Raw genomic sequence first — 24,249 nt, 5'->3', positions numbered from 1 at the left:
TACTTTTACCATATACCAATACCGATACCAATACCTACCTGTACTTTTATGTCAATTTAGTAAGTAAACAGAGTACTACACTACATTGCAGTATTGATACTTTTACTTAAGTAAAACATTTGAATACTTTTTCCACCGCTGCTTGACCGTCCTACGGTGAGATGAGATATTTGGGGCATGACTGAGCCTGTGAGGTGTGACAACAAGGAGAGTTTCAGTTTTGTTAACTGTTTAACTGAATCAGACTGAAGCAGAATGAAATAACTGCTCTTTAGAAATGTGCAGATACCCTGTATAATACACTTATTGTCTCCACCAGACCGAAGGCCTACAGATTTTGTCCAAACATCACGCGCATCGATACACACTACACAGTATATCTAATAGTCATTTCATATTCCATCATGATTGCAAAGTTTGCAGGGTTAGGGTCGTTTTTAACAAAATGGCTCGAATCATGAACGATTATATTACTCCTCCAGATTTTGTCCAAACGTCACACACATCGGTACACAGTATCTCTATAGTCATGTGATCAATACGGATCTGTATGATCTTTCATATTCCATCCTGATTGGCTAACATTGGCTTCCAAAGTTTGCAGGATTGGTCATGGACGCAGTATGCAATTGCAGTGAAACTTTGCACGCACATTCCCTCTTGGCCAAGGAAGAAATGCCACCCTTTTCACATTGGCTTGGTTATAGCGCCACCAGCAGGCCAATGTTTGCAGACTAGACTAGACTAATACTTGTCTAGTATTGTATGTTGCTTTGTTTACTGTTGAGTGAGAAAACAATGTTGCACATTAAGCTAATCATCTGGGGAGATCTGCTATTTTTGAACAATCGTGAAAATGTGTGCAAATTTTTGAATATATATATTTTTAAAGCGAACATTTTTAACTCAAACCTTGACATGAAAAAAAATTGAGCACCACTGATATAGAAACATAAGTTTTTCAGTATACTGTTGAGATTTAGGAGACATGTAGAACCGGCTTCAGGTCTCAATGGCTCCTGCGGCTGTGACTCTATACTGTAGCCAGGATACTCCATGAATACCATCTTATATAAGCAGATAGCAGACTAAAGCCCTGTTTCTCAGCTCACAGCTTTTTAGGAGAACTCATCAATGCTAAGCAATATAATTATATACTTTTGCTTCATCAGTATATAACTAGGCTTTCTCCCTGTCCCTGCTCTCCTGAGAGAACTACATTATAATACCACCACCCTGACTGTTCAATTCGAGGGTCTTCATTGTTTTTCAAGTCAAGGACCCCTCAGCTGAGACAGATTAAGCAGGGACTCTATTTTGTTGCAGATTAAACCTCATAGATTTCATAGAGAGCTCCATAGACTTGTTTGACAGCACTAAGATCAGTGTTGTGTAAATTAACGTATTTTGTTTGTTTGTTTATTTACACGTTATCTTTTCTATTAATATGTTGGATTTGTGTTAATGTGTTCAGACATTTACTCACTTAAACCCTCAATACTTGTAGTAAACTTGACCTTTGCCTTTATAGCCTCTGTACTTGGTCTGCTCTTTTTTCCCTTCTAAAACAAACCTCTTCACCGAATATTTGACAATCTACAAGCTCACAGCGCGTTATGAGCTTGTAGATCTGCCATTTTTGGCGAATGTTCGGACCCCCAGAATAGTGATGCTGGGGTTCAAGTGGTTAATGTAAAAATAAAAATAAAGTTCCTATCACACATAGATTTGGCGGCCACCCTGTTGTAACTCTGAGGACCCCCTGGGGTCCCGGTCCCGGACCCTTGGTTGAAGACCCGCCTTGGTTTAATGTATTTCTCCATGAGTCATGTATTAAACCAGGGTTCATCAACCTTTTTTGACATGAAGTGCCATGTTGTTTTTCTTTTTTTTTCTTGATAGTCACAAATTAACACTAAGTTTAATTATGACACCACATCAAAATATATTTCCAACATATAGTTTGATTGTCCATAGTATAAGCCTACATGACAACCCTTATTTTTGATCTAGTTGTGAGCTTGTAGATCTGCTATTTTCGGCAAAGAGGGAAAAACGAGCAGACCAAGTACAGAGTGAAAGTTCACTAAGTATTGATGGTTTAAGTCGTTACATGTCTGAAAATACACATTAATATGAATCCAACATCTATGAACAACTTTAATCTGCAACACAATTTCATGTAATATATAGGGTCCCTGCTTCATCTCTCTCTCTCTCTCTCAGTTAGGGGGTCCTTGGCCTGAAAAGGTTGAAGACCGCTTGCATTAGAGCTTTTATTGTGAAGGCTGCGGAAGGAGTGTCCAGTTCACTGTTCGCTGGCCGATTCAAAGATAATGTTAATGCTGCTGCAGAATGAAGAGGCTCTGCGGTGGAATGAAAAAAAAAACATCCTAAACTAAATGACAGAACGACCATGACGACACAACATTCACATCAATAGGACGGGTGAGTGCTTCATGTGTCAACCATCTAAATTAAGGTGATGAGCAAAGAGACAGACAGACAGACCTTTAAAATCTGTTACTCGGTTCGCAATCCGCTATCCGAGCTGTTACACCGATATTTGTGACTCGTTAAACCCTGTGACCGACTGCAAGCGTTGCCATGTCTTGCTTGTTATATTAGCGACTTTGGCCTTGTTTTTTTTCTGTCAAAATGTAAATGGCCTGCTAGTATTACCAATATTATTGATAGTTAACGGGTTGTGGTTTTGTTTTGTTTTTTTTAGGGGGGGGGGGGGGTAGTTTCTTAAGGATAGTCTGTGCTTGCCTGGCTTCCTAATGTTGTTTAAACCAGTGGTTCTTCACACATTTTCGTGTTTAAGAAAGACCCCCCCCAAATGAATATGTATTTGGCCATGGACCCCCATCTGAAAATGTTTTGTGCCAGGGAGCCCCCCAATGCCATACAAGATGTGTGTTGTTAAGATATTTTTTTTTAAAAACTTGAAAAAATATTTTCTATTTATTTTAAATAGCAGATCTACAAGCTCACAACACGTTGTGTGCTTGTAGATCCGCTATCTTCAAGTGTGTGTGTGTGTGTGTGTGTGTGTGTGTGTGTGTGTGTGTGTGTGTGTGTGTGTTTGTGTGTGTGTGTGTCCTCATGTGCCCTGCTTTTGGGCTTGTTTTTGTAGGACCAGGGCCTTGTTGTGGCTTGTTTTTCTCGTCAAATCTGGCAACACTGATTTTGCACCATATCATATGATTCTGAATCATCACCTTAAAGGGATAGTTCACCCCTAAAATTACTTTTTTTCTATGGATTAGTCACCCCAAGGAGACTTGAATTCATGGATATTGTATATTTCTGGACCCCAGGAAGAATAGTCTCCACTAAGGTGCAGACTAATGGGGATCCTTAATAAACAAACAAACAAACAAATATTGTTTTGTTTTTGTCGCATTCCTAAGACAATAATTTGATGACCGGCAGCGGTTCCGGTAGGAGACTCAAAGAGTTTCCTTTGTGTCTCCTACCGGAACCGCTGCCTGGCTACCGGTCCGCTGTTCATCAAATTACAGTACAGGCTTAGGAATGCGACAAAAACTTAAAAAATCAAGTCTCCATGGGGTGACTAATCGATAGGAAAAAAATATTTTTTTGGGTCAACTATCTCTTTAATGTGTGACTCAAACAAACTAATGAATACACCAAACAGCTGTTAACTTCAGGCTCTCTTGTTGTACCCAGAGCCGTATAAGAGAGTACTTCCCATTGTAAGAATGGAATAGGGAAGTACTCTGTCTATGTCAATGAGATAGTTCCAATGTTTGGAACTATAGCCCATAGGAGCCCGCTTTGCCGCGAGATCAGAGCGTGACGTTACTCTCTCTTCTACACTCTGGTTGTACCAACAGTCTGCTCTTTCTCCAAGTATCATTATACTGTTCAGACTGATAGAGATGAGAGGTTCTGTATGATCCTAGATCAGTGGGTCTCAAAGTGGGGTCCGGGGACCCCCAGGGGTCCTTGAGGGAGTTCCCAGCTAAATGATGGATAGTTAGGAACCAATTGGACCCTTATGGGTCTGTAACTCTGAGAGTGCACAAATGACGGGTCCATTTGGTTCCATTTGTACACTCTCTGTGTTAAATTAACATTGATTTATACAATATAAATTGGGGTCCCAGAGATAGAAATGTCATTAAATGGGGGTCCGTAGCGCTAATGCATGTCAAACTGGGGGTCCTTGAAACTAAAATCGCGATTCGACACGTTGTGAGCTTGTTGATTGGCTATTTTAAAAAAATATCTGGAAAAAAATGGGACAAATGTGGATTTTTTTTTTTAAACAATCATTTTAACAACACAAATCTTGTATGGGGGTCCCTGGCACAACATATTTTCAGATGGGGGGGTCTGCAGACAAATACAAATTAATTTGGGGGTCCTTGACATGAAAATGTTTGAGAAGCACTGGTTTAAACAGCATTAGGAAACAACAAGCCCCAAAAAAAGCAACTCCACTTTAGAAACTAGCCCAAAAAACAGAAACCCGTATTAACCACCACTATCTACAAGGAACAGAACTCTACAGAGAAAAAAAAAAGCCCAAAGTCGCTTATAATAAGCAGACATGGCAACCCTGGTGCGAACGCGTTGATGTCCGTCGTCGGTCACGTAATTCGATAGGTTACCACAACCTATGTAACCGCTAGCGTCGTTTTACATGCACTGTTAGGTTTCCTGTCAATAACACATGAACATGCGCAACGATAAAGCAGACCGTTCATTCCCAATAGGCAGTTTGTTTATAAATTGTTGCTCATTGTCTTTATTTCCTCCTTTTTTATGTTCTTTTTCCTTCATATATGGTGCAGCCAGCTGGCGGTTTGTAGTAAGAATGCCTTGGCATCCCTATCCGAAACTGTAACAGGATAGGTGGGCACCAAGGAAAAGTGGGCAATTTAAATTTAAATTAAAAAATATATATCATTTTAAAAAATTGGGGGGAAAAAACAGTTTTTTGAAAAAAAATGTAAAACATTTTTTTTCAAGATTTTTCAAAAATAGCAGATCTACAAGCTCATAGCGCGGCACTCGGTGCCGCGCTATGAGCTTGTATATCTGCTATTTTTGAATAGCCAAAGAAATCTAAAGTGACACAGATGCGTTCCAGGTATTAATGGGTTAAGTAAAGTATATATGATAAGAACATGTTTAAACATTCGACAATTAAGGTCTAATATTTCTACAATTGCTACAAGACCTGTATATCCAGTCATTTTGGGCCATAAACAAGAAATCGAAGGGTAAAATTAAGTCTGATAATGATGTACCGTGCATGTTCACATCATGTATACTTTACATTACTTCATTTCATTTTTCAAATATTTTTTTTTTTTTTACATTTTGGACAAGAAAACAACCGCATTGTTGTGTTGATGTAAATGAAATGTGATAACAATCCAAATGAAACATAATCCACAGACATGTATGCTCTGCTCTGTGCAATAACAAGACTGACTGTTGCTCAAACAAGGGCTGCAACAATCCTTTATTTCCTTAGAGATTATTCTATATGTTACTTCTCCGATTAATCGAACAATCGAGAATGCGTGTATGTTTAAAAAATACATGAAAACATCGATTTAAGCGTTATTTGATGTGCAAAAATTGTGAAAATAATAAGCTCTCTCAGCGCATCACATTGCAACACGTTGTTCTGAGCTTGTGCACCTGCTATTTTCATGTTTTTCTTTTTAATACTTTATTTTTTAAATTTATATTTTTGTATAAGCGATGACATGCCTAAAATAGGGTTCAGTTATATTATTTTATTAAATGATCAATTATTTTTATAAGCAATTAAATTGATTTAGTTGGATTTAACTGTTGCACCGCTTTACTGTTGAACAAAGTGGAAACAGCATGTGTTTAATCGCTCTTTGACTAGGTTGTCAATATTATTAAAAACCTTCGATACTGTATTGCATCACATAAATTACTTCTTCTATTGTGCACCACTAACATTAAAAGTAAATTGTCACAGTGACAGCTCCTGATTTTACCATTGCGTATTAGGCCTACTGCAGTGTTTCTCAAACCTTTCCATGTCAAGGACCCCCAAATTTAAGGTGTTTGGCCTTTGAGGACCACATGCATGATCGATGACAATGTTTTAGATTAGATCAGGGGTCCTCCAGATCAGTGGTTCTCTTGGGGCGGTCCCCAGATGATTGGCTTAATGTCCAACATTGTTCTCTCACTCACCGAACAAACCAACATACAGCATAAGTGTATAAACCTATTAAGACCTGGAACGCATCTGTGTCACTTTAGATTTCTTTGGCTATTGAAAAATAGCAGATATACAAGCTCATAGCGCGGCACCGAGTGCCGCACTATGAGCTTGTAGATCTGCTATTTTTCGTGATTTTTTTTTTTTTTTTCAAAAAACTGTTGGGATTTAGAAAACATTTTTAAGAATCGCCTCAGGTCTTAATGGGTTAAAAAAAAAATCTGGCCTGCCCTATATGTAATTCCTGGGGACGCTACGGCTTTCCACCACTGCAGAGCTGACCTCTATACTGATCAATATGCAGGCAGCAGATGTGTGTCATGTTAGTTAATTATTTAGGGATCCACATGGACAGAAGCACACTGTAGCGATGAAGTCATACCGTCACTGTCTGCCGGAAACCTTGTGCGTCCCAAATTGCTACCTTTCAGAAAAGTGAAAAAAAAGAACCTGTGTTCCAATGGATCCAATGTAGTTATTAATACTTTTCATCGGTTTAACCCATTAAGACCTGAGGCGATTCTTTAAAATGTTTTCTAAATCCTAACAATTTTTTGAAAAAAATCTAAAAAAAAATGTTTTCAAGATTTTTCTAAAATAGCAGATCTACAAGCTCATAGCGCGGCACTCGGTGCCGCGCTATGAGCTTGTAATATCTGCTATTTTTTGAATAGCCAAAGAAATCTTAAAATGACACAGATGCGTTCCCGGTCTAATAAAGGGTTAACAGGAAGCCAGTGCAGTTGTTCACGGGTGGGGGGTGATGTACTGTACTGCCAAGGCTTGGCAGCTGAAGACTAAACTCCTGGCCATCGTGGTCAATCGCTCTCACCCCCCCCTTACATGACGCCGTGGCGGGGGGCGGCAGAGAAGCTCCTTTAGCAGCAGACTGTCACGCCCATGTTGCGAGAAGGAGCGCTAAAGACATGTTGTCTCGTGTTTATAACGCGCGTGTGTGTGTGTGTGTGTGCGTGTGTGTGTGTGTGTGTGTGTGTGTGTGTGTGTGTGTGTGTGTGTGTGTGTGTGTGTGTGTCACATGTAGATGGAGAGGCGTGGATTGAGATGCGTTCAGAGCTGATATCTAAAGATAGTATTCTCATCCTGGAGCATTGTCCAGGATGTTTTAGGGAAGGCTCTTGCAGGTCCCTACACACATCTATTGTGTTTGGTTATGGTGACTGTTATTGTATTCCTTTATGTTTGCTTATTGGCAAACTTAACGTTCCTGTGCTAGTAAAGAACGTGCCTCAGATGAAGTCACTCAAATTGTTTATCTGCTCCCTTCCTGTCTGTTCCTGTTCCTCAATTAATTGTAACCAGACGCCTGTATAGATGCTGTAATAAGGTGTGTGTGTGTGTGTGTGTGTGTGTGTGTGTGTGTGTGTGTGTGTGTGTGTGTGTGTGTGTGTGTGTGTGTGTGTGTGTGTGTGTGTGTGTGTGTGTGTGTGTGTGTGTGTGTGTGTGTGTGTGTGTGTGCGCGACCAATTGTCCTGGTCCTCACAAGAGAAATGCTTGTATTCTGGTTAAAAACGATTTGGGGGAATTATTAGCCTTATAATTAGCAAAAGATTCATGTTAGTATTATGACATTTAGAGGTTAGGTTTAAGGGTTCTGGGGTTTGAACTTTACCTCTTTTTAAAAAAATACTTTGCGTTGTGGATATATATATATATATATATATCCGACCTACAAGATCTGCATTATTCTGCTATTTGCAGCTATTTTCAATGTCGTAATATTTCGATGTCCTCACAAATATGGTAATACATATTGTGTGTGGGTGGGTGGGTGTGTGTGTGGAGCCAGTAGCAGGTTTAGGTGTGCATAAGAGAGGAACAGAGTTTCCGCATATGATAACTTGTGAAACGGTCACATTTCACAAGTAATCATTATGCGGAAACTCATGATGGGTACTTTTACTTTTGGTACTTTAAGTACATTTTGATGCCAATACTTTTGTACTTTTAACTCGAGTGAATTTAGATGACCAGACTTATGCTTGTAGCAGAGTGTTTCCACATTGCATCATTGAGTAAAGTATAGACATGTTGTACCTGTTCCTCCGCTGTGCGTGCAGGGCCAGTAGCATGAGAGGCCAGGGTGCAGCAGAGAGGAACAGAGTGGCGTCGCGTCCCCAGAAGAGCAGAACAACACCGACATGAGGCTGCCCAAAGGCTGCAGAGCTCACAGGTAATGCTTCTACTACACACACACACATTTAAATTCTTTATTTATGTCCACATAAATACAAGGTCTAAAGGACACAAATACTGGTAGTGCAATTTGACACTGTGGGTTACTACGGCATACGTGCCGACAAAGGCAATCACGGTTACAGTTATACACACACACGTATAGGGCCAAACAGGCAGTATACAGCTTAAGGGTACAGATAGCAGCGCCGTCTCCAAATAGCACGACTGCCAAAGATAGCTGACACTGAGCAATATTTTGCTAGCTGTTTGACTCTTCTCTTTGAGAGACCAGCCATCTGAAGGCCTCTAACAACGAGCTTAGGAACATGGCCCAGGCTGAAGGTGAAGGTGATGATGGCCTCATCAAGAGCTACACCTTTGAACACTGTATGAGAGACAGAGTGGTCAGCGGCCAGGAGACACACACACACACACACACACACGCACACGCACACACACACACCTATTGTCTCCCTGCCTGCCGACTGTCTCACTCTGCATGCAGTACAAGTTTATGCAGGGTATCTGCACATTTGTAAAGTGACAATTTAAGGACTTTTAAGACCTTTTTGAAGACCGCAAACAAATAAAAGAAAATGAGACTACTACTGTGTCAAAAGTAATCAACAAACATTGGCCAAATTCTCAGATATTACCTGAGAAAGACATTGAGAAAGCAAACATTGTGAAAATAGCCGATCTACATGCTCACAACGCCTCGCAACGTGAGCCGTTGTGAGCATGTAGATCAGTGAGCATGTAGTGAGCTTGTAGATCAGCTATTTTCACAATATTTATCTGTGGAACCGAGTCAAACAAAATGTAATGCCTCAACTCCTACAATGCCAAGTGCTTGTCAGGCTGGGGGGGTCGGTTCAAATATGATTATTTTGGGGTGCCGTGGGCTGAAAAGGCTGAGGAGTTGCTAATAATAATTAAACGTCGGTCTAATTAAGTTAATAAAAGCTAATGTTATGAACTTGACCGGACAGAGAAAATTCCAGGGTATACCCGGCAGCTTACATTTTGGATATGTAGAACATTAGTTCATCTTAAGATCTATGTTGATCCTATGTTGGTCCATCCTCCGAGACGTCTGGGGATATCATACTGTAAATTATCAATGGAATGACACGTGCGTAAATGTGCGGGCGGGGCCACTTCAGATGCAATAATTCAATTCACTTTATCGCTCAAATACCGGCAGAAGTGGATGTCTCACTGGTGCATGATGAGTTGACGCAGTTTTCCAGCTTGGGGTGATTTGACGGCGTGAGAAATACGATGAGTGCATGTGAAGAGTGTCATTTGCGCGTGTCTCACGCTCATTGCGTGAGAGTTGGCAGCTCTGGCCTATAACATAGACGGCCATTAGGCCAGTGGTTCTCAAACTTTTTCATGTCAAGGACCCCCTAATTGACACTTATTACCCCGCGGACCCCCACTTGAAAAGATAAGCCAGGGACCCCAATAAGAGAAGGTTTTTACGGCTCTCTAGCAGTGATTCTCAACCATTTTAATTTCAAGGACCCCCAGTTTGACATGCATTAGGGCTACGGACCCCCATTTAATGGCATTTATATACCTCTGGGACCCCAATTCACATTGTAAAATCATCAATGTTAATGTAACTCTGAGAGTGCACAAATGGAACCAAATGGACCCGTTCCATTTGTGCACTCTCAGAGTTACAGACCCATAAGGGTCCATTTGGTTCCTGTCCATCATTTCGCTGGGGACCCCCTGGAACCCCCTCAAGTACCCCTGGGGGTCCCCGGACCCCACTTTGAGAACCAATGCATTAGGCGAGCCGCTTTGCATACAGACCTACGTCATGCTTTATTATTTTCATAGGTTACTTGAGGACAGGAAGAGATCAAGTTCCACCAGATAAAATAGTGGGTTTTTTTTGGTTCTGTGTGTTTTTTCCACTTCAATCCTGATGAGTAAGTCTTTTCTCATCACGAATAATCCACGACAAAGTCTTATCTGGATGATAAAAGTCTTATACCATGTGTAGGTATGCCAATGGAAGAGTGGAAAATTTGTGAGAGTGAAAACAGATATGGAAAATATGTGAGAGTGAAAACAGATATGTACAGTAGATCAGGGGTCTTCAACAGGGGGTCCGGGGACCCCCAGGGGTCCTTAGGGGGGGTTCCAGGGGGTCCCCAGCAAAATGTGTTAATATAGCTTCAGAATAACTTTTACATTTTATACTTTGGCTATTCAAAAATAGCAGATATACAAGCCCATGGCGCGGCACCGAGTGCCGCGCCATGGGCTTGTATATCTGCTATTTAAAAAAAATATTGAACATTTTTGCAAACCTTTGAATATATACATATTTTTAAAGCGAACATTTTTAACTCAAATCTTTGCTTCTGGGGGGTCCCTGGAACAAAATATTTTAGATGGGGGTCCGTGGCCAAACACATATCATTTTGGGGGTCCTTGGCATGAAAAGGTTTGAGAACCACTGCTGTAGATGATGAGTTTTTGATTGATTGAATGCTCGATTAACAGTTTGCATAAAGTACAGAGGTTACAGTTATACAATAATGCTAATAGGATAACACAAAAAGCCCTTAGGGCTTGTTTCCATTACGATCCTATAATGTATTCAATTCATCAAGAACTGATCAGATACTGAAGGGCATGGCAGGATTTAACCCATTAAGACCTGGAACGCATCCATGTGTCATTTTAAGATTTTTTTTTTTCGCTATTCAAAAAGAGCAGATCTACAGTACAAGCTCATAGCTTGTAGATCTGCAATCAGATTTCTAAAAAAAAGAAATCCAAACATTTTCAATGTATTTCAGAAGTTTTCAAATATAGCAGGGGCCATTTGCACCACCTCACACTATGTTCAAACTTAGCCTAGTTATAGCTTAAACACATTCAATCCGGGAAAGTATCTCTGTCATTTTTAGATTTCTTTGGCTATTCAAAAATAGCAGATTTTTAGCGGCTAGCACCGCTAAAAATCACACCCAGTGTGAAGAGAGTGGTGCCTTTGAAAGTGTAACTGGTTGCATCCTTGTGTTGCAATCAGCAACAATATGTTGTCACGTGACACGTGACAACATATTGTCACGTGTCACGTGAAGCTTGACCAATCAGCCGTGCTCAAACATACGGACGGACATACGGACGGACGGACGGACGGACATACGGACACACGGACAAAGTCAAATGTAGGAGTGGTTGGCACCACTCAAAAATATATATATATTTAAAGATTTTCACAAATGTTCACATAAAAAACAAAAAATAGCAGATATACAAGCTCATAGCGCGGCACTCGGTGCCGCGCTATGAGCTTGTGTATCTGCTATTTTTGAATAGCCAAAGAAATCTAAAAAGACAGAGATACTTTCCCCCCGGATTGAATGTGTTTAAGCTATAACTAGGCTAAGTTTGAACTTAGTGTGAGGTGCTGCTGAACTGGCCCCAGATGTATAAGCTCGCAGCGTGGCACGAAGTGACGCACTAGCTGGGAGCATTGTGCCCAGTCACATTTCCTCCTGTGAACATACTTGGCAGCTTAACCTTACTGTAACTTTCACCTCGTTTGCATAAAAGCTGCCACATCTCCCAGGTGATTTGCAGATCAACGAAACAAGGGCTTCAATTGTCTTCCTTTCTGTTCACTGTGTTTTCTTCTGGGGCAGGGCCTTGCCGCTTCTCAAACATTTTCATGTCAAGGACCCCTGGGTTGATGTTGTATGATTGATGTATATGATTGATGTATTTGGCTGCGGACCCCCCATCTGAATTGTAATATTTTTGTGCCAGAGACCCCTCATAAAAGAACATCTGTGTGGTTATTGAAAGAAAAAAAAGTTCTAGATGTTTCTAGATTTTTGAGTGAGCTTGTAGATTTTGAATAGCCGAAATATAAGCGCCTATGAGCTTGTATATCTGCTATTTTTGAATAGCCAAAGCTAAGTGGTTAAGATGATTGTGACGCTTATGTTAACTCATTTTGCTGGTGGACCCCCTGGTACCTCCCTCAAGGACCACTGGTGGTCCCCGGACCACTGGTTGAAAACCACTGCCTTATACTACTGACACCAGCATCAGAAATGCCTCCGAAAAAAACACCCTGATGATGGTAGCAGCTAGCAGGCAAATAACAACATGTTAGCGGATAATGTAACGGTAGACACAGCCAGAAAGAATGTCGGCAATTTTGGCAATATTCTTACGCTGGAAACTCCCCCGCAGTGAAGCAATGAGGTGTAGCCTTACAGCACTGTCTGTTTATCAACCTGTGGGCCGGGGTCTACTGATGGGGCAGTGAGGACATTGTAAGTGCCCCCCCCCCACCTCCAAATAATTAACAAAACAGTATGATTTTGATCATATAAAACTGCCGTGTGCTCTGTAGAGCTGAGGATGACACAGAGTCTGTGCATGAAACTACATTCCATTTTTATTGTTGTAATCCGTCACATGAAAGGTATGCACTTCTTGCTCTCACACAAACAGTCCCTCTCTCTGTGTGTGTGTGTGTGTGTGTGTGTGTGTGTGTGTGTGTGTGTGTGTGTGTGTGTGTGTGTGTGTGTGTGTGTGTGTGTGTGTGTGTGTGTGTGTGTGTGTGTGTGTGTGTGTGTGTGTGTGTGTGTGTGTGTGTGTGTGCGCGTGTGTGTGGATTTGTATTCATATGGGGACCTAGAACAATTCTTGCTTGGCTGCCCAAATGGCAACTTTGGGAAACTTGGCATGAACCTCAGGGACGTGCACAGATAGACTCTAGGCAGGTGCTAGAGCACCTGCCCTTTGCCCTCTTGACCAGAAGTGCCCTTTTGAAAAAAAGGTTTACAGCAGTTTACAGCAGGGGTCTTCAACAGGGGGTCCGGGACCCCTAGGGGGTCCTCAGAGTTACTACAGGGGGTCCGCCAAATCTTTATGTGATATGATTTTTCTTTTTACCATAACCACTCGAAACCTAGCATCCCTTTTCTGAGGAGAACTTTAGCCAAAAATAGCCGATCTACAAGCTCACAACGCCTCGCGCTGCGAGGCGTTGTGAGCTTGTAGATCGGCTATTTTTGGCAAAGAGGTATAGGTGTAGAGGGAAAAAGAGCAGATCAAGTAAACAAAAAAAGGTATAATTAACTTGAGCACCTGCCCCTCAAAATGTCTCTGCACGCCACTGATGAACCTTGATGGCCCAGGCTGTGACGGATGGACCTCCTAACCCTGATGATGAGCATACAGATGCTTAATTTAGCAAAAGATACAGAGTATCATCTCTTTTTTCATAATTAATATCACAAGCTGAAATTGTTCTTGGTCTCTGTGTGTGTGTGTGTGTGTGTGTGTGTGTGTGTGTGTGTGTGTGTGTGTGTGTGTGTGTGTGTGTGTGTGTGTGCGTGTGTGCGTGCGTGCGTGCGTGCGTGCGTGCGTGCGTGCGTGCGTGCGTGCGTGCGTGCGTGTTTTTTAAATAATTTTTATCCCACGATTTGGTAACCCTTATTTTTCACCCGGTGCCAATTTTCTAAGTGATCCTGGGCGCTACACTCCCCTCACCAGCCTAGGGAGGCCAGGGCCGAGCTCATGCCTCCTTCAATGCATGAGAGCCAACTGACCTTCTTGTCACGTGTGTGTGTGTGTGTGTGTGTGTGTGTGTGTGTGTGTGTGTGTGTGTGTGTGTGTGTGTGTGTGTGTGTGTGTGTGTGTGTGCGTGTGCGCGTGTGTGAGCAGGCGTGTGCTGGTGCTTCTCCTGGTGGTAGGTTTGGTGAGTCTGGCGGTGGTCTCTCTACCACTCTTTGAGACTGAAACGGAGACAACCAAACCTCAGGCCTTGCATGTCGACGTAGATCCGGAACACCGACAGGTACGACTGCAATAGAACACATAAAACACCATAGAATAAAACGCAGTAGAATAGAATACAATAGCATAACTTTTTTTATAGAAATTAATGTTTAATTTAATAGAGTGGTAGTCTGTCAAGAGGAATATAATCCAACAAATGAACCAATGTTTTAACCACATGAGCCCAATATTATATAATATCATTTGTCTGTAAGACGAATAGCAAAAAGTAGCCGATCTACAAGCTCAAAAAGTGTTGCGAATGCAACACGTTATACATTTTTGAGTGGTGCCAACCACTCCTATATCTGACTTTGTCCGTGTGTCCGTCCGTATGTATGTATGTCCAATAAACAAACATTGATGACAACATCAATACGGGGCTCATCAAAGGCACCACTCTCTTCACACAGGGTGTGATTTTTGGGGCGGTGTAGCCGCCCCCTATAAGTGAGTTTTGGACACCGACCAAAAAAATTGTGTACCCCCTAACCCTTCCATTGTTAATGCAAATCGATACTTTTTTCATATCAGCCAATCACATTACAGCTAGTGTCATCACCACTAACTGTAATGTGATTGGCTGACTTTGCAAATTCAGGACTGTGATTGGCTAGCGAAACACATGACACATGTGCAGCCCTATGAATAGCAGTATAGACTTTAAAAAAAGTCATTCATCCTTTTTTTAAAGTGAGTCATGTTGTGATGACCACACACCGCCCACTTCACACTGGGTGTGATTTTTTGGGGCGGTGTAGCCGCCCCCTATAAGTGAGTTTTGGACACCGACCAAAACATTTGTGTACCCCCTAACCCTTCCATTGTTAATGCAAATCGATACTTTTTTCATATCAGCCAATCACATTACAGCTAGTGTCATCACCACTAACTGTAATGTGATTGGCTGACTATGCAAATTCAGGACTGTGATTGGCTAGCGAAACACATGACACATGTGCAGCCCTATGAATAGCAGTATGGACTTTAAAAAAAGTCATTTATCCTTTTTTTAAAGTGAGTCATGTTGTGATGACCACACACCGCCCACTTCACACTGGGTGTGATTTTTTTTATACATTTGGCCAAGGGTTAATGTGGATAGCATAATGAGCATTCAGTAAAGTTGCTTTGAATAGGAAACATTCTGTGTTTTTTTTTTTTATCCAAAACATGTATTTGAATTGATGCAAATGGCCAGTTGAACATTGTGTAGAAGGAGTATACCGGTATGCTGGTAACGCCAGGCTTCACGAACCTGTCGCACTTGTTTACCCTTTTTTCTAGTAACACTGTAGCTGCCACAGGTTCAACAAAATGTCCACGCATCATACAGATGTCTTTTCTGGGATGTATTTCCATAACTCTCCAAACTCCTCCAAACAGACACCATACAAGACACCGTGAAAACTATAAAGACTATAAAGTCAACACTGAATTTAACAATAAAGAACAAAACACAGGAAATATTAAAGCTAGCAAAATTGTCCTGGCGTGAGGCACGCAGGACCTCCCGAGAGCCATAGCCGTGGGAAGTAGGGGTGCTGAGGGGGCTGCAGCACCCCCTGAAAATAATAAAAAATAAAAATAACATATATATATATATATATATATATATATATTATAACATTTTTTTTTGGGAAAGTTTTATGAACTTAAATACAAATACATTGGACATAAAAAAGACAATATAATTGTAATACTAGTCATTAAGCTACTATAGACTGAGACCTTCACCCAGACATATTATATTGAGCTTTAGTGAGGACCGATTATATGAAGATAGGTTGAAAATTGGTTAAAAGTAAGTACTCCAGTACTTTAACTCAAGTAAAAATGTGATGGAGCAACTTTCACTTGTAGTTGAGTAATATTTTGGACTAGGAGTATCGATACTTTGAGTACTTTGTCCGTCACTGCCTGCATTGACCTGTGTGTTTGTTCTCAGCTCGTGCACACGTACGTGCGCAGCGTGCTGGAGGCAGAGTGTCAGCCCAGCAACACCAGGCGGAGCTTGTTGGCCCGACTTCCTGCTTCCAGTATGGAGACCACGCCCTTCCTGTCCAGTAAGGACACGCCCCTTCCCAACCACCTCTTCCTGTACCCGCCCCCTTTTGGATTCAGAGGACTGAGGCGCAAACTGGAAGACCTGCTTAAGCTGGTGAATAATAATGATGATGATGATAATAATAATAAAACGTTGTTGTCGGGCAGAAACCGCCTCCATATTCTAACTGTGTTTTTCCGTAAATTAACGCCCTACTTGATCAGACTACAGCGTCACACAGAAGTATCAAAAGGAGCAGATCCACAAGCTCGAAACGCCGCGTTTTTGAGCTTGTAGATCTGCTCCTTTTGCTTTTTTTTATTTGAAAAGTGACAGTTTTGGATGAGGTTTCCACCCGACAGAGACGAACAATAATAATAATAACTGCAAAAGTGCACTCCTCTGGGCACAGGTTCCTGACAGGCCAGGTTGCCTACCCAGGGCTGTGTTGTGACCTGTTGTAGTGCCGCCATGAGGCCCATTTGAAACATTTGATGTGCCAGATCTTCCTTGGGCCCCTCGGAGAGTGTTCATGCAAAGTTTCACACCAATCGGATGCTGCATTCATGATTTGTGGCATTTTGTGCAAAACAGGCCACTCCTGCGGTTGGATTGGACGCCAAACGTGGCCAATCGGAATGTAATTTGAGAACTCAGACAGATACTTCACGATAACACTTGACAACACATGACGACAACAGAGATAATGTACACCGATTTGTGTTAGGTTTGGGCAAAATCTATAGGAGTAGTAGCAAAGCAATTGTTTTGCAAATATCTGTCTCGTGGTGGCGCTATAACTGGCGCATTTGTAAACTTTGGGCTGGAGGTTCTTCCTTTGCCTACTGGAAGTACTGTGCGTGCAAAGTTTCCCGCCAATAGGTCCATCGGTGCTTGAAAGAAATCTGAAAAATGTGACACATACACCCTGATAACATGACTACAATTAATTATTAATACTTTGTTGTTCTTTGATGAATTCCTTGTCAAGCTGCCAGACTCGGACTCCACGCCTCAACTGGACACAAAGAAGGAGTGTCAGCGCTGTGTGGTGATGGGAAACGGAGGCATTCTGAGAGGCCTGGAACTGGGTCCACTTATTGACCGCTTTGACACCATCATCAGGTCAGTTCAGAGTTGGCATGTCATCCCCTCTCTCTCCACTATAGGGCTGGGCGGGGTTGCCAGATCTGCTTATTATAATTTCCCCGCAAGATTTTATTTGAAAATAGACGATCTACAAGCTCACAACGCGTCGCATCGCCACGCGTTCTGAGCTTGTAGATCTGCTATTTGGGTAACCTTATGGGTTAAACAGTAGTCCTCTTCTTGTCATGTTCTCCAGGTTAAACAGTGGTCCTCTCCTTCTCATGTTCTCCAGGTTAAACAGTGGTCCTCTCCTTCTCATGTTCTCCAGGTTAAACAGTGGTCCTCTCCTTCTCATGTTCTCCAGGTTAAACAGCGGTCCTCTCCTTCTCATGTTCTCCAGGTTAAACAGCGGTCCTCTCGGGGAGTTCAGTGTGGACGTGGGGAACAGGACCAGCATCAGGATGAGTTACCCAGAGGGCACGCCCCACCAGTGGCCCGACACGGACCCCCACGCTCTGTTTGTAGCCGTGGTCTACAAAGCCGTGGATCTCAGCTGGATCTCTGCCATCATCAACAGACACGCTGTGGTGAGTAGTACAGCTCTGTGTGTGTGTGTGTGTGTGTGTGTGTGTGTGTGTGTGTGTGTGTGTGTGTGTGTGTGTGTGTGTGTGTGTGTGTGTGTGTGTGTGTGTGTGTGTGTGTGTGTGTGTGTGTGTGTGTGTGTGTGTGTGTGTGTGTGTGTGTGTGTGTGTGTGCGTGCGTGCGTGCGTGCGTGCGTGCGTGCGTGCGGGGTATACTTGTGAGGACCAAACGTCTCAACAAGTATATAACAGTAAAATATAAGAAATAGACGTTTACAATTAGAAAAGGATTCAGGGTTAGGATTAGGACTAGACATTGAGAGGTTAGATTTAGGGGATGGAATTAGAGTAAAACATGGTTTATACATACTGTACACTGTAGATGCGTCGTGCCAGTGTCATGCACCGAAAAATAGCTGATCTACAAGCTCACAATGCTTGTAGATCTGCTATTTTCCGGCCCTAGGTTTAATTTTTTTTGTAAGAGGGGCAATCATAAAACCGTCGTCCTAAAATAGTAATACAAACCTGTGTGTGTGTGTGTGAGCGAGCGTGCGCTCTCGTCTTTACTCTGTAATAATACTAATAATTGCATAGCGCTCACATACACTCCATACAATTATCCTGGCTCCAGTGACATGCTGGGTATTAAACGCAGGCTCTGTGTGAAGCCAGGTTCACACATACAGGACGGGGCTTGGTACTGTAGACTGCACACAGCTCCCAGCTCTGTCACTGTCATTTGTATGAACGCTCAAGTCGTCATTTACAGTTATTCAGTCCTAGTGAGTTCAACTCATTGAGTGCCATTGACGTGTTTCACGTGTTTTACCGCTATGGCGCAACGTGCCAATGACGTGTTTTACGTGTTTTTGAAAAAAAAAGTAAAAAAAAAAAAGTTCAGAACCCAAGATATCATTATCGGAAGATTTGCAGCTCCGTCCACTCCTTGTTTAACTTATAACTGAAAAAGGCTGTATCTCGCTTCCTAAGCACTTTTTTTTACTTTGAAAAAATCTCTGGCACTGGGACAACATAGACAGAAATAATTCTGGCACTTGGTGAGTTAATGGGTTAATATACAATAAAAATCTGAAATGAATGGATTATTTAGTACAGGTCGCAGGTCACAGCTGCTAGGGAGTAGAGTAAGCCTTTGTTTTATGACAAATGGTTTATTGTTTTCCTTTAGCCATAGGAATGACCCTGGCTGGATGCGTATCAATGGTCCATTGTGTGATCTGCTGAGTACTGTAGGTGTAGTAGGAGCACTGTCAGATGTTCTGAAGCAGTCCAAAGTAGTGGTGGGAAAAAAAGGTTCATTTCAGTGAACGAACGATTTCGTTCACGTTCACGGCAATGATTCGTTCAAATGATTCGTTCACGTTCTCGTTCAGTAGCGCTACTTTCTAGTATTCAAAATTTACTCAAGTAAAATCACAAAAGTTTTGGCATCAAAATATACTTAAAGTACCAAAAGTAAAAGTACTAACATATTTGAAAATAGCAGATCTACAAGCTCACAGCTTGTAGATCTGCTATTTGAAAATAGCCTAGGTATAAAATAGGGTCAAAGTGGTTAATGTGTGTTTTATAATGTGCGGGAGCGTTTTTTTTAACGGTCGCGCGTGAACGCAACGGTTTCAGAACCGTTAACTAGTTAAAATAAACTAGTTATTTTTAACGAATCGATCATGAACGACACAACACTAGTCCAAAGAGAAGGTTTGGATAACAGTGGCTGATGGATTCATGAACTAAATTACTGTCTGTCTGTCTGTCTGTCTGTCTGTCTGTCTGTCTGTCTGTCTCTCTCAGTCCCTGTGGGACAGGCTGTTCTTCTGGCAGAAGGTTCCAGATCTACTCCCGCTGGGTCGTAAGAAGATCAGAGTCCTGAACCTAGAGGTGATCAGAGAGACGTCCGTGGACCTCCTGCAGTTCCCTCCACCCAAACCCCGCCTGTGGGGCTGGGACCAGGTACCTTACAGCACTGTTTAACCCTAATCCTAATCCTCCACCCAAACCTGGGACCAGGTACTTTACAGCACTGTTTAATCCTAATCCTCCACCCAAACCTGGGACCAGGTACTTTACAGCACTGTTTAATCCTAATCCTAATCCTCCACCCAAACCTGGGACCAGGTACCTTACAGCACTGTTTAACCCTAATCCTAATCCTCCACCCAAACCTGGGACCAGGTACCTTACAGCACTGTTTAACCCTCCACCCTCACCCTCCGCTCAAACCTCCACTGTGGGGCTACCAAGGGCCCAGCATTGGCCTCTGAAATGGAGTCTATATAGGAAGTGAGTTCAAGTGACAGTTCATATGAATGGCCTGTAGTTTTGCTGTTTTACCCCTGCTGGTGTCTTGATTTCTCTCAATGCAAGTGGGTGGGGTTTTGACAAACTTTAGACTTGATTTCATTACCTTAATAAATATTGTCATAAGTACTATATCCAGTCGCTAGTTTAAAGTCTTCAAATTGACGATAAAGTAGGGTATACTCTAGGAGGGGCGGGATGATTTGATTGACAAGCTACACACCAATAGCATTCATTCCCCCGCCCCCGATCTTGATTTGACAAGCTACCCAACCAATATTGGCCTGGTTGCATTGCGCAGGATATGACGTGATATGACACGATATAGAAAGATTTGAAATTCCGGTAAATGGAATTTTTCTATTGACAAGAACTGTATTTCCTTCCGGTGAAATATTTTACATTTTGGCCAAAAAGTGTATTTTAGACGTGAGTTGGGGGGCTCAGAGTGTTCCCACTTAGTAGAGTTGGCTTTCAACTCCATAAAACCGTCTTTGTGTTGGTGAGTAGCGAAAGTGATTTATTTTTATTTTTACTGCCGACGAGAGGCTGCGCAGCCTGTGGTGCGGGCACATTGGCTCGAAAGTCCCATAGCCTTAAGCCATACATGAGCAACTGGCGGCAACTGGCGGCCCGGGGGCCACATGCGGCCCCCACCCCGCAGGTTAATATCGGAATACTGATATATTATTGATTTCAGCTGTTACAATTCCACACATGCAAACATGACCCGCTTTAATTACTTCTATGTTAGTAGCTCAGTGACTAGTATTAAAATTCTATTGTCTTTTTTATGTCCAATGTATTTGTATTTAAGTTCAAAAAGTTAACATAAGTATAACTAAATGCATTTGAAAATAAATACAAATGTTACTTTTCAGGATTCCAAATTCAAAAATAGTGAAAACCAAAAGAAATTTGGATTACAATTGGATTTTTTTCGATTATGCTATAGATTTGCTATTTTTGATACTTTTGTGTGACATAGAATGGCGAAGTACGGCATTAATTTACGAAAAAAAGTTAAAATGTGGAGATAAGAGGTGTCTGCCCGACAGTATATGCAATGTGGCCCTCTGGAGTGAGTGTGGAACTATAGTGGCCCTCTCCTTCATCAAAGTTGCATCACCCCTGCCTTAAGGGGAACTCCCTCTAGGCTATGAATCAGAGCTAGGTGTGACTATACACTGTGTGGCCCCTTTGCAGAACGTGCCCACCCTGGGCGTGACGGCGCTGAACCTGGCCAGCCTGCTGTGCGACGAGGTCAGCCTGGCGGGCTTCGGCTACAACCTCTCGCGGCAGGGCGCCCCGCTGCACTACTACGACCGCACGCCCATGTCGGCTATGCTGCAGCAGACCATGCACGACGTGGACAGAGAGAGGGCGCTGCTGAGCGGCCTGGTGCAGGAGGGGGCCGTCACGGACCTGACGGGGGGGCTCCACTGCTCCTTCTGCGCCCACCCCGGCTGAAGATAGAACCTACCACCACCCACCACCACCCACCACCGCCAGAGCATTAGTGGTGAAAGTAGTACTCTTGTAGTTTTTTGTGAGTGTTTTTTTTACCAGCTTGCAAGCAGGCTGGTCTCTGAAGAGACTGAGCACTAGTCAAATGTGTTCGACATGTTTTTTGCTCATTGGCTGTCCTTTAAAGGTTCTATGACATTCATTTTCACTTTTTTATTTTTTGGGGGGGTTTTATGACCTCAATTACACCCCAAAAAACTGAACTTTGAACATTCAGTGGATTTTCTGTGGTCTGGGGTTTTCTGAATAATTAGGCTGAAAAGTAATCTGTGATTGGCCCTTGGAGTGTGAAGTCATAGGCCATTAATCCCGCCCACTCTCCTCCTCGCCCCTCCCCCCCTATCCTTTCCTTTGGGGGGGGGCGGAGCAGAGGTGATGATTGACAGGCAAAATCCCTCAACAGCGACACCCGCAGGCAAAGATTTCTTTTTGCATTGCAGTTGAAAAGGCTTTAGAAATGTGAGAGAAAAACACCTGCAATGGCTAACTGGAGTGGAATGTTCAGTTAAAACCTTTTATACACGTTTGAAGGACCATGACAAACACTTTTAATGTGTTGTAAAACTGAATGTCATGAAACCTTTAAGCCAATGGCCCCACCCATCTGACCACTTAACACGGCAGCCCTGAACGCTGTATAGAGATGTTCAAGTGGGCCCTGATATACCAGGAAAAGGTTGAGAACCACTGATCAATTCAAGACGGCCGTTTGAGTATATATGCCTGCATGTTTTTAGTCTGCCTCTGCTCTACTTGCTAATAAAACTGTCTATAAGGGGTTAACTCATACTGTTGCCATTTCCCTCCGCGACGTTCTAATGCTTAATTTATGCTCCGTCGTTTGATGGCGCAGCGCGGCAGAAATACTAGATCTACAAGCTCGTAAAGCATTGCGTCCGCTACATGTTGTGAGCGTGCAGATCTGTTCGGCTGTTATCGGCGCGCAACACCGTCAAGCGACGACGTACAAATCGGGCTCAAAGCGGTTTTATGTCTTTTTGTCAACGCTTTGCTCTGAACTAGTGTTAAACGAGCACTTTGTCCATTTTCAACCTATCTTCATTTTATTGCCCTTTTATTGCACTAATGCTCACCATCTAATGAGCATTAGTGATGATCAATTATGTGAAGATAAGTTTGAAAACGGGTGAAGTGCTCCTTTAGCTGTTTCGTCACCACATTAGAAAACTTAAATCCTGCGATGGCAAAGTTTTTCTGAAGCGTCATAGTTTCAAAAGTATTGCAAGTGCAGCATTTTGAAATGCATTGTTGTCCTTCTTCCTCTGCCGTGGTTCTCAAACGGTTTTAAATTCCATGGACCCCCCTTAAAGGGATAGTTCACCAAAAAAAAAAAAAATGCTATCAATTACGCACCCCATGTAGACATTTTTTTAGTTTTTGTCGCATTCCTAAAGCCAAGTCATTCTGGGGGTGAACTATCCCTTTAACTCTCTGCATTTGGTTCCATTTGTGCGCACTCAGAGTTACAGACAAATGTGAAGAAGAACAAATATTTAATCTTGCGGCGAGCGGGGAACGCAACCCTGAGGGTCCATTTTGTAACCCCCCCGGGGGTCCCTGGACCCCCACTTTGAGAGTCACGGATCTCCTGTATATAATATATGCTCAGCAACTTTGAGTTGATAGCATGATTGGTTATAGAGATATATAACGCTAACCTATGCATCCATATTGTAGCCACTAACACTATTTGGAGCATGTCATTATATAGGCCGAACGTTCTACAGAAATAGCCTAAAGGCCTAAATTATTATACTGTTTGCATAATTCATACGTCTCGCGGCAAGAAACGGAAGACCTACAAGCTCACAACGCCTGACACGCCGTGAGCTTGTAGATCGGCTGTTTTTTTGCTTCTTATCGACTGGCTGTCCAGGCGAGGAGATGTGCTCCAACCGTGTTTTATGTGTTTATTATATTTTATTGCATTCCTTGGGGAGGTAGTGCGGTCCAACTTGGTTCTGTTTGAAAATTTGTGGTACTATGGCAAGAAGTTTTACTTTTTAATTTTCAAATTTCGTGATTCATTTTTTACCCATTAAAACCAGGAAAGCATCTGTGTCATTTTATGATTTTTTAACATTGGCTATTCAAAAATAGCAGATGTACAAGTTCACTTGTACATCTGCTATTTTAGAACTTTTTTTTTTTTGAGAAATCATGAAAGTGTGAGAACTACTGATTTAGAAGGCCTTTGTAGAATCGGCCTCAGGTCTTAGCCGGTTAAAGTGTTTTTCCTTTTCTTTTTTTTCCAGTTATTTAATTTAACTAAAATATTTTGTTTTGTTTTTCAATTAAAAAAAAAACGTTATTTGACCTCAGCCTGATCTTAACAACACACTCCTACTAACAATCCAAAACTGTGCTTTTGAAAGAAGAAATGGTGA

At 42.2% G+C, this 24,249-nt stretch overlaps 1 protein-coding gene across 1 annotated transcript; it reads left to right on the top strand.

Annotated features, from left to right (window-relative positions):
- The first annotated feature begins 2,357 nt into the window (after nt 1–2,357).
- Nucleotides 2,358–23,990, top strand: st3gal5 (ST3 beta-galactoside alpha-2,3-sialyltransferase 5). The gene is made up of 8 exons (XM_084041434.1): nt 2,358–2,448; nt 8,326–8,438; nt 14,159–14,291; nt 16,221–16,433; nt 17,311–17,444; nt 17,809–17,995; nt 19,808–19,966; nt 21,521–23,990. The coding sequence occupies exons 2-8, from the start codon at nt 8,407–8,409 to the stop codon at nt 21,782–21,784; spliced, it is 1,122 nt and encodes a 373-aa protein (XP_083897560.1). The 5' UTR covers nt 2,358–2,448; nt 8,326–8,406; the 3' UTR covers nt 21,785–23,990.
- The last annotated feature ends 259 nt before the right edge of the window (nt 23,991–24,249 follow it).

Source organism: Gymnoscopelus microlampas, assembly GCF_963454915.1.
Source record: "Gymnoscopelus microlampas genome assembly, chromosome: 18".
NCBI classification, from domain to species: domain Eukaryota; kingdom Metazoa; phylum Chordata; class Actinopteri; order Myctophiformes; family Myctophidae; genus Gymnoscopelus; species Gymnoscopelus microlampas.
Note: the sequence above shows the minus strand (reverse complement) of the source record. Positions and strands in the feature narration are given on the sequence as shown.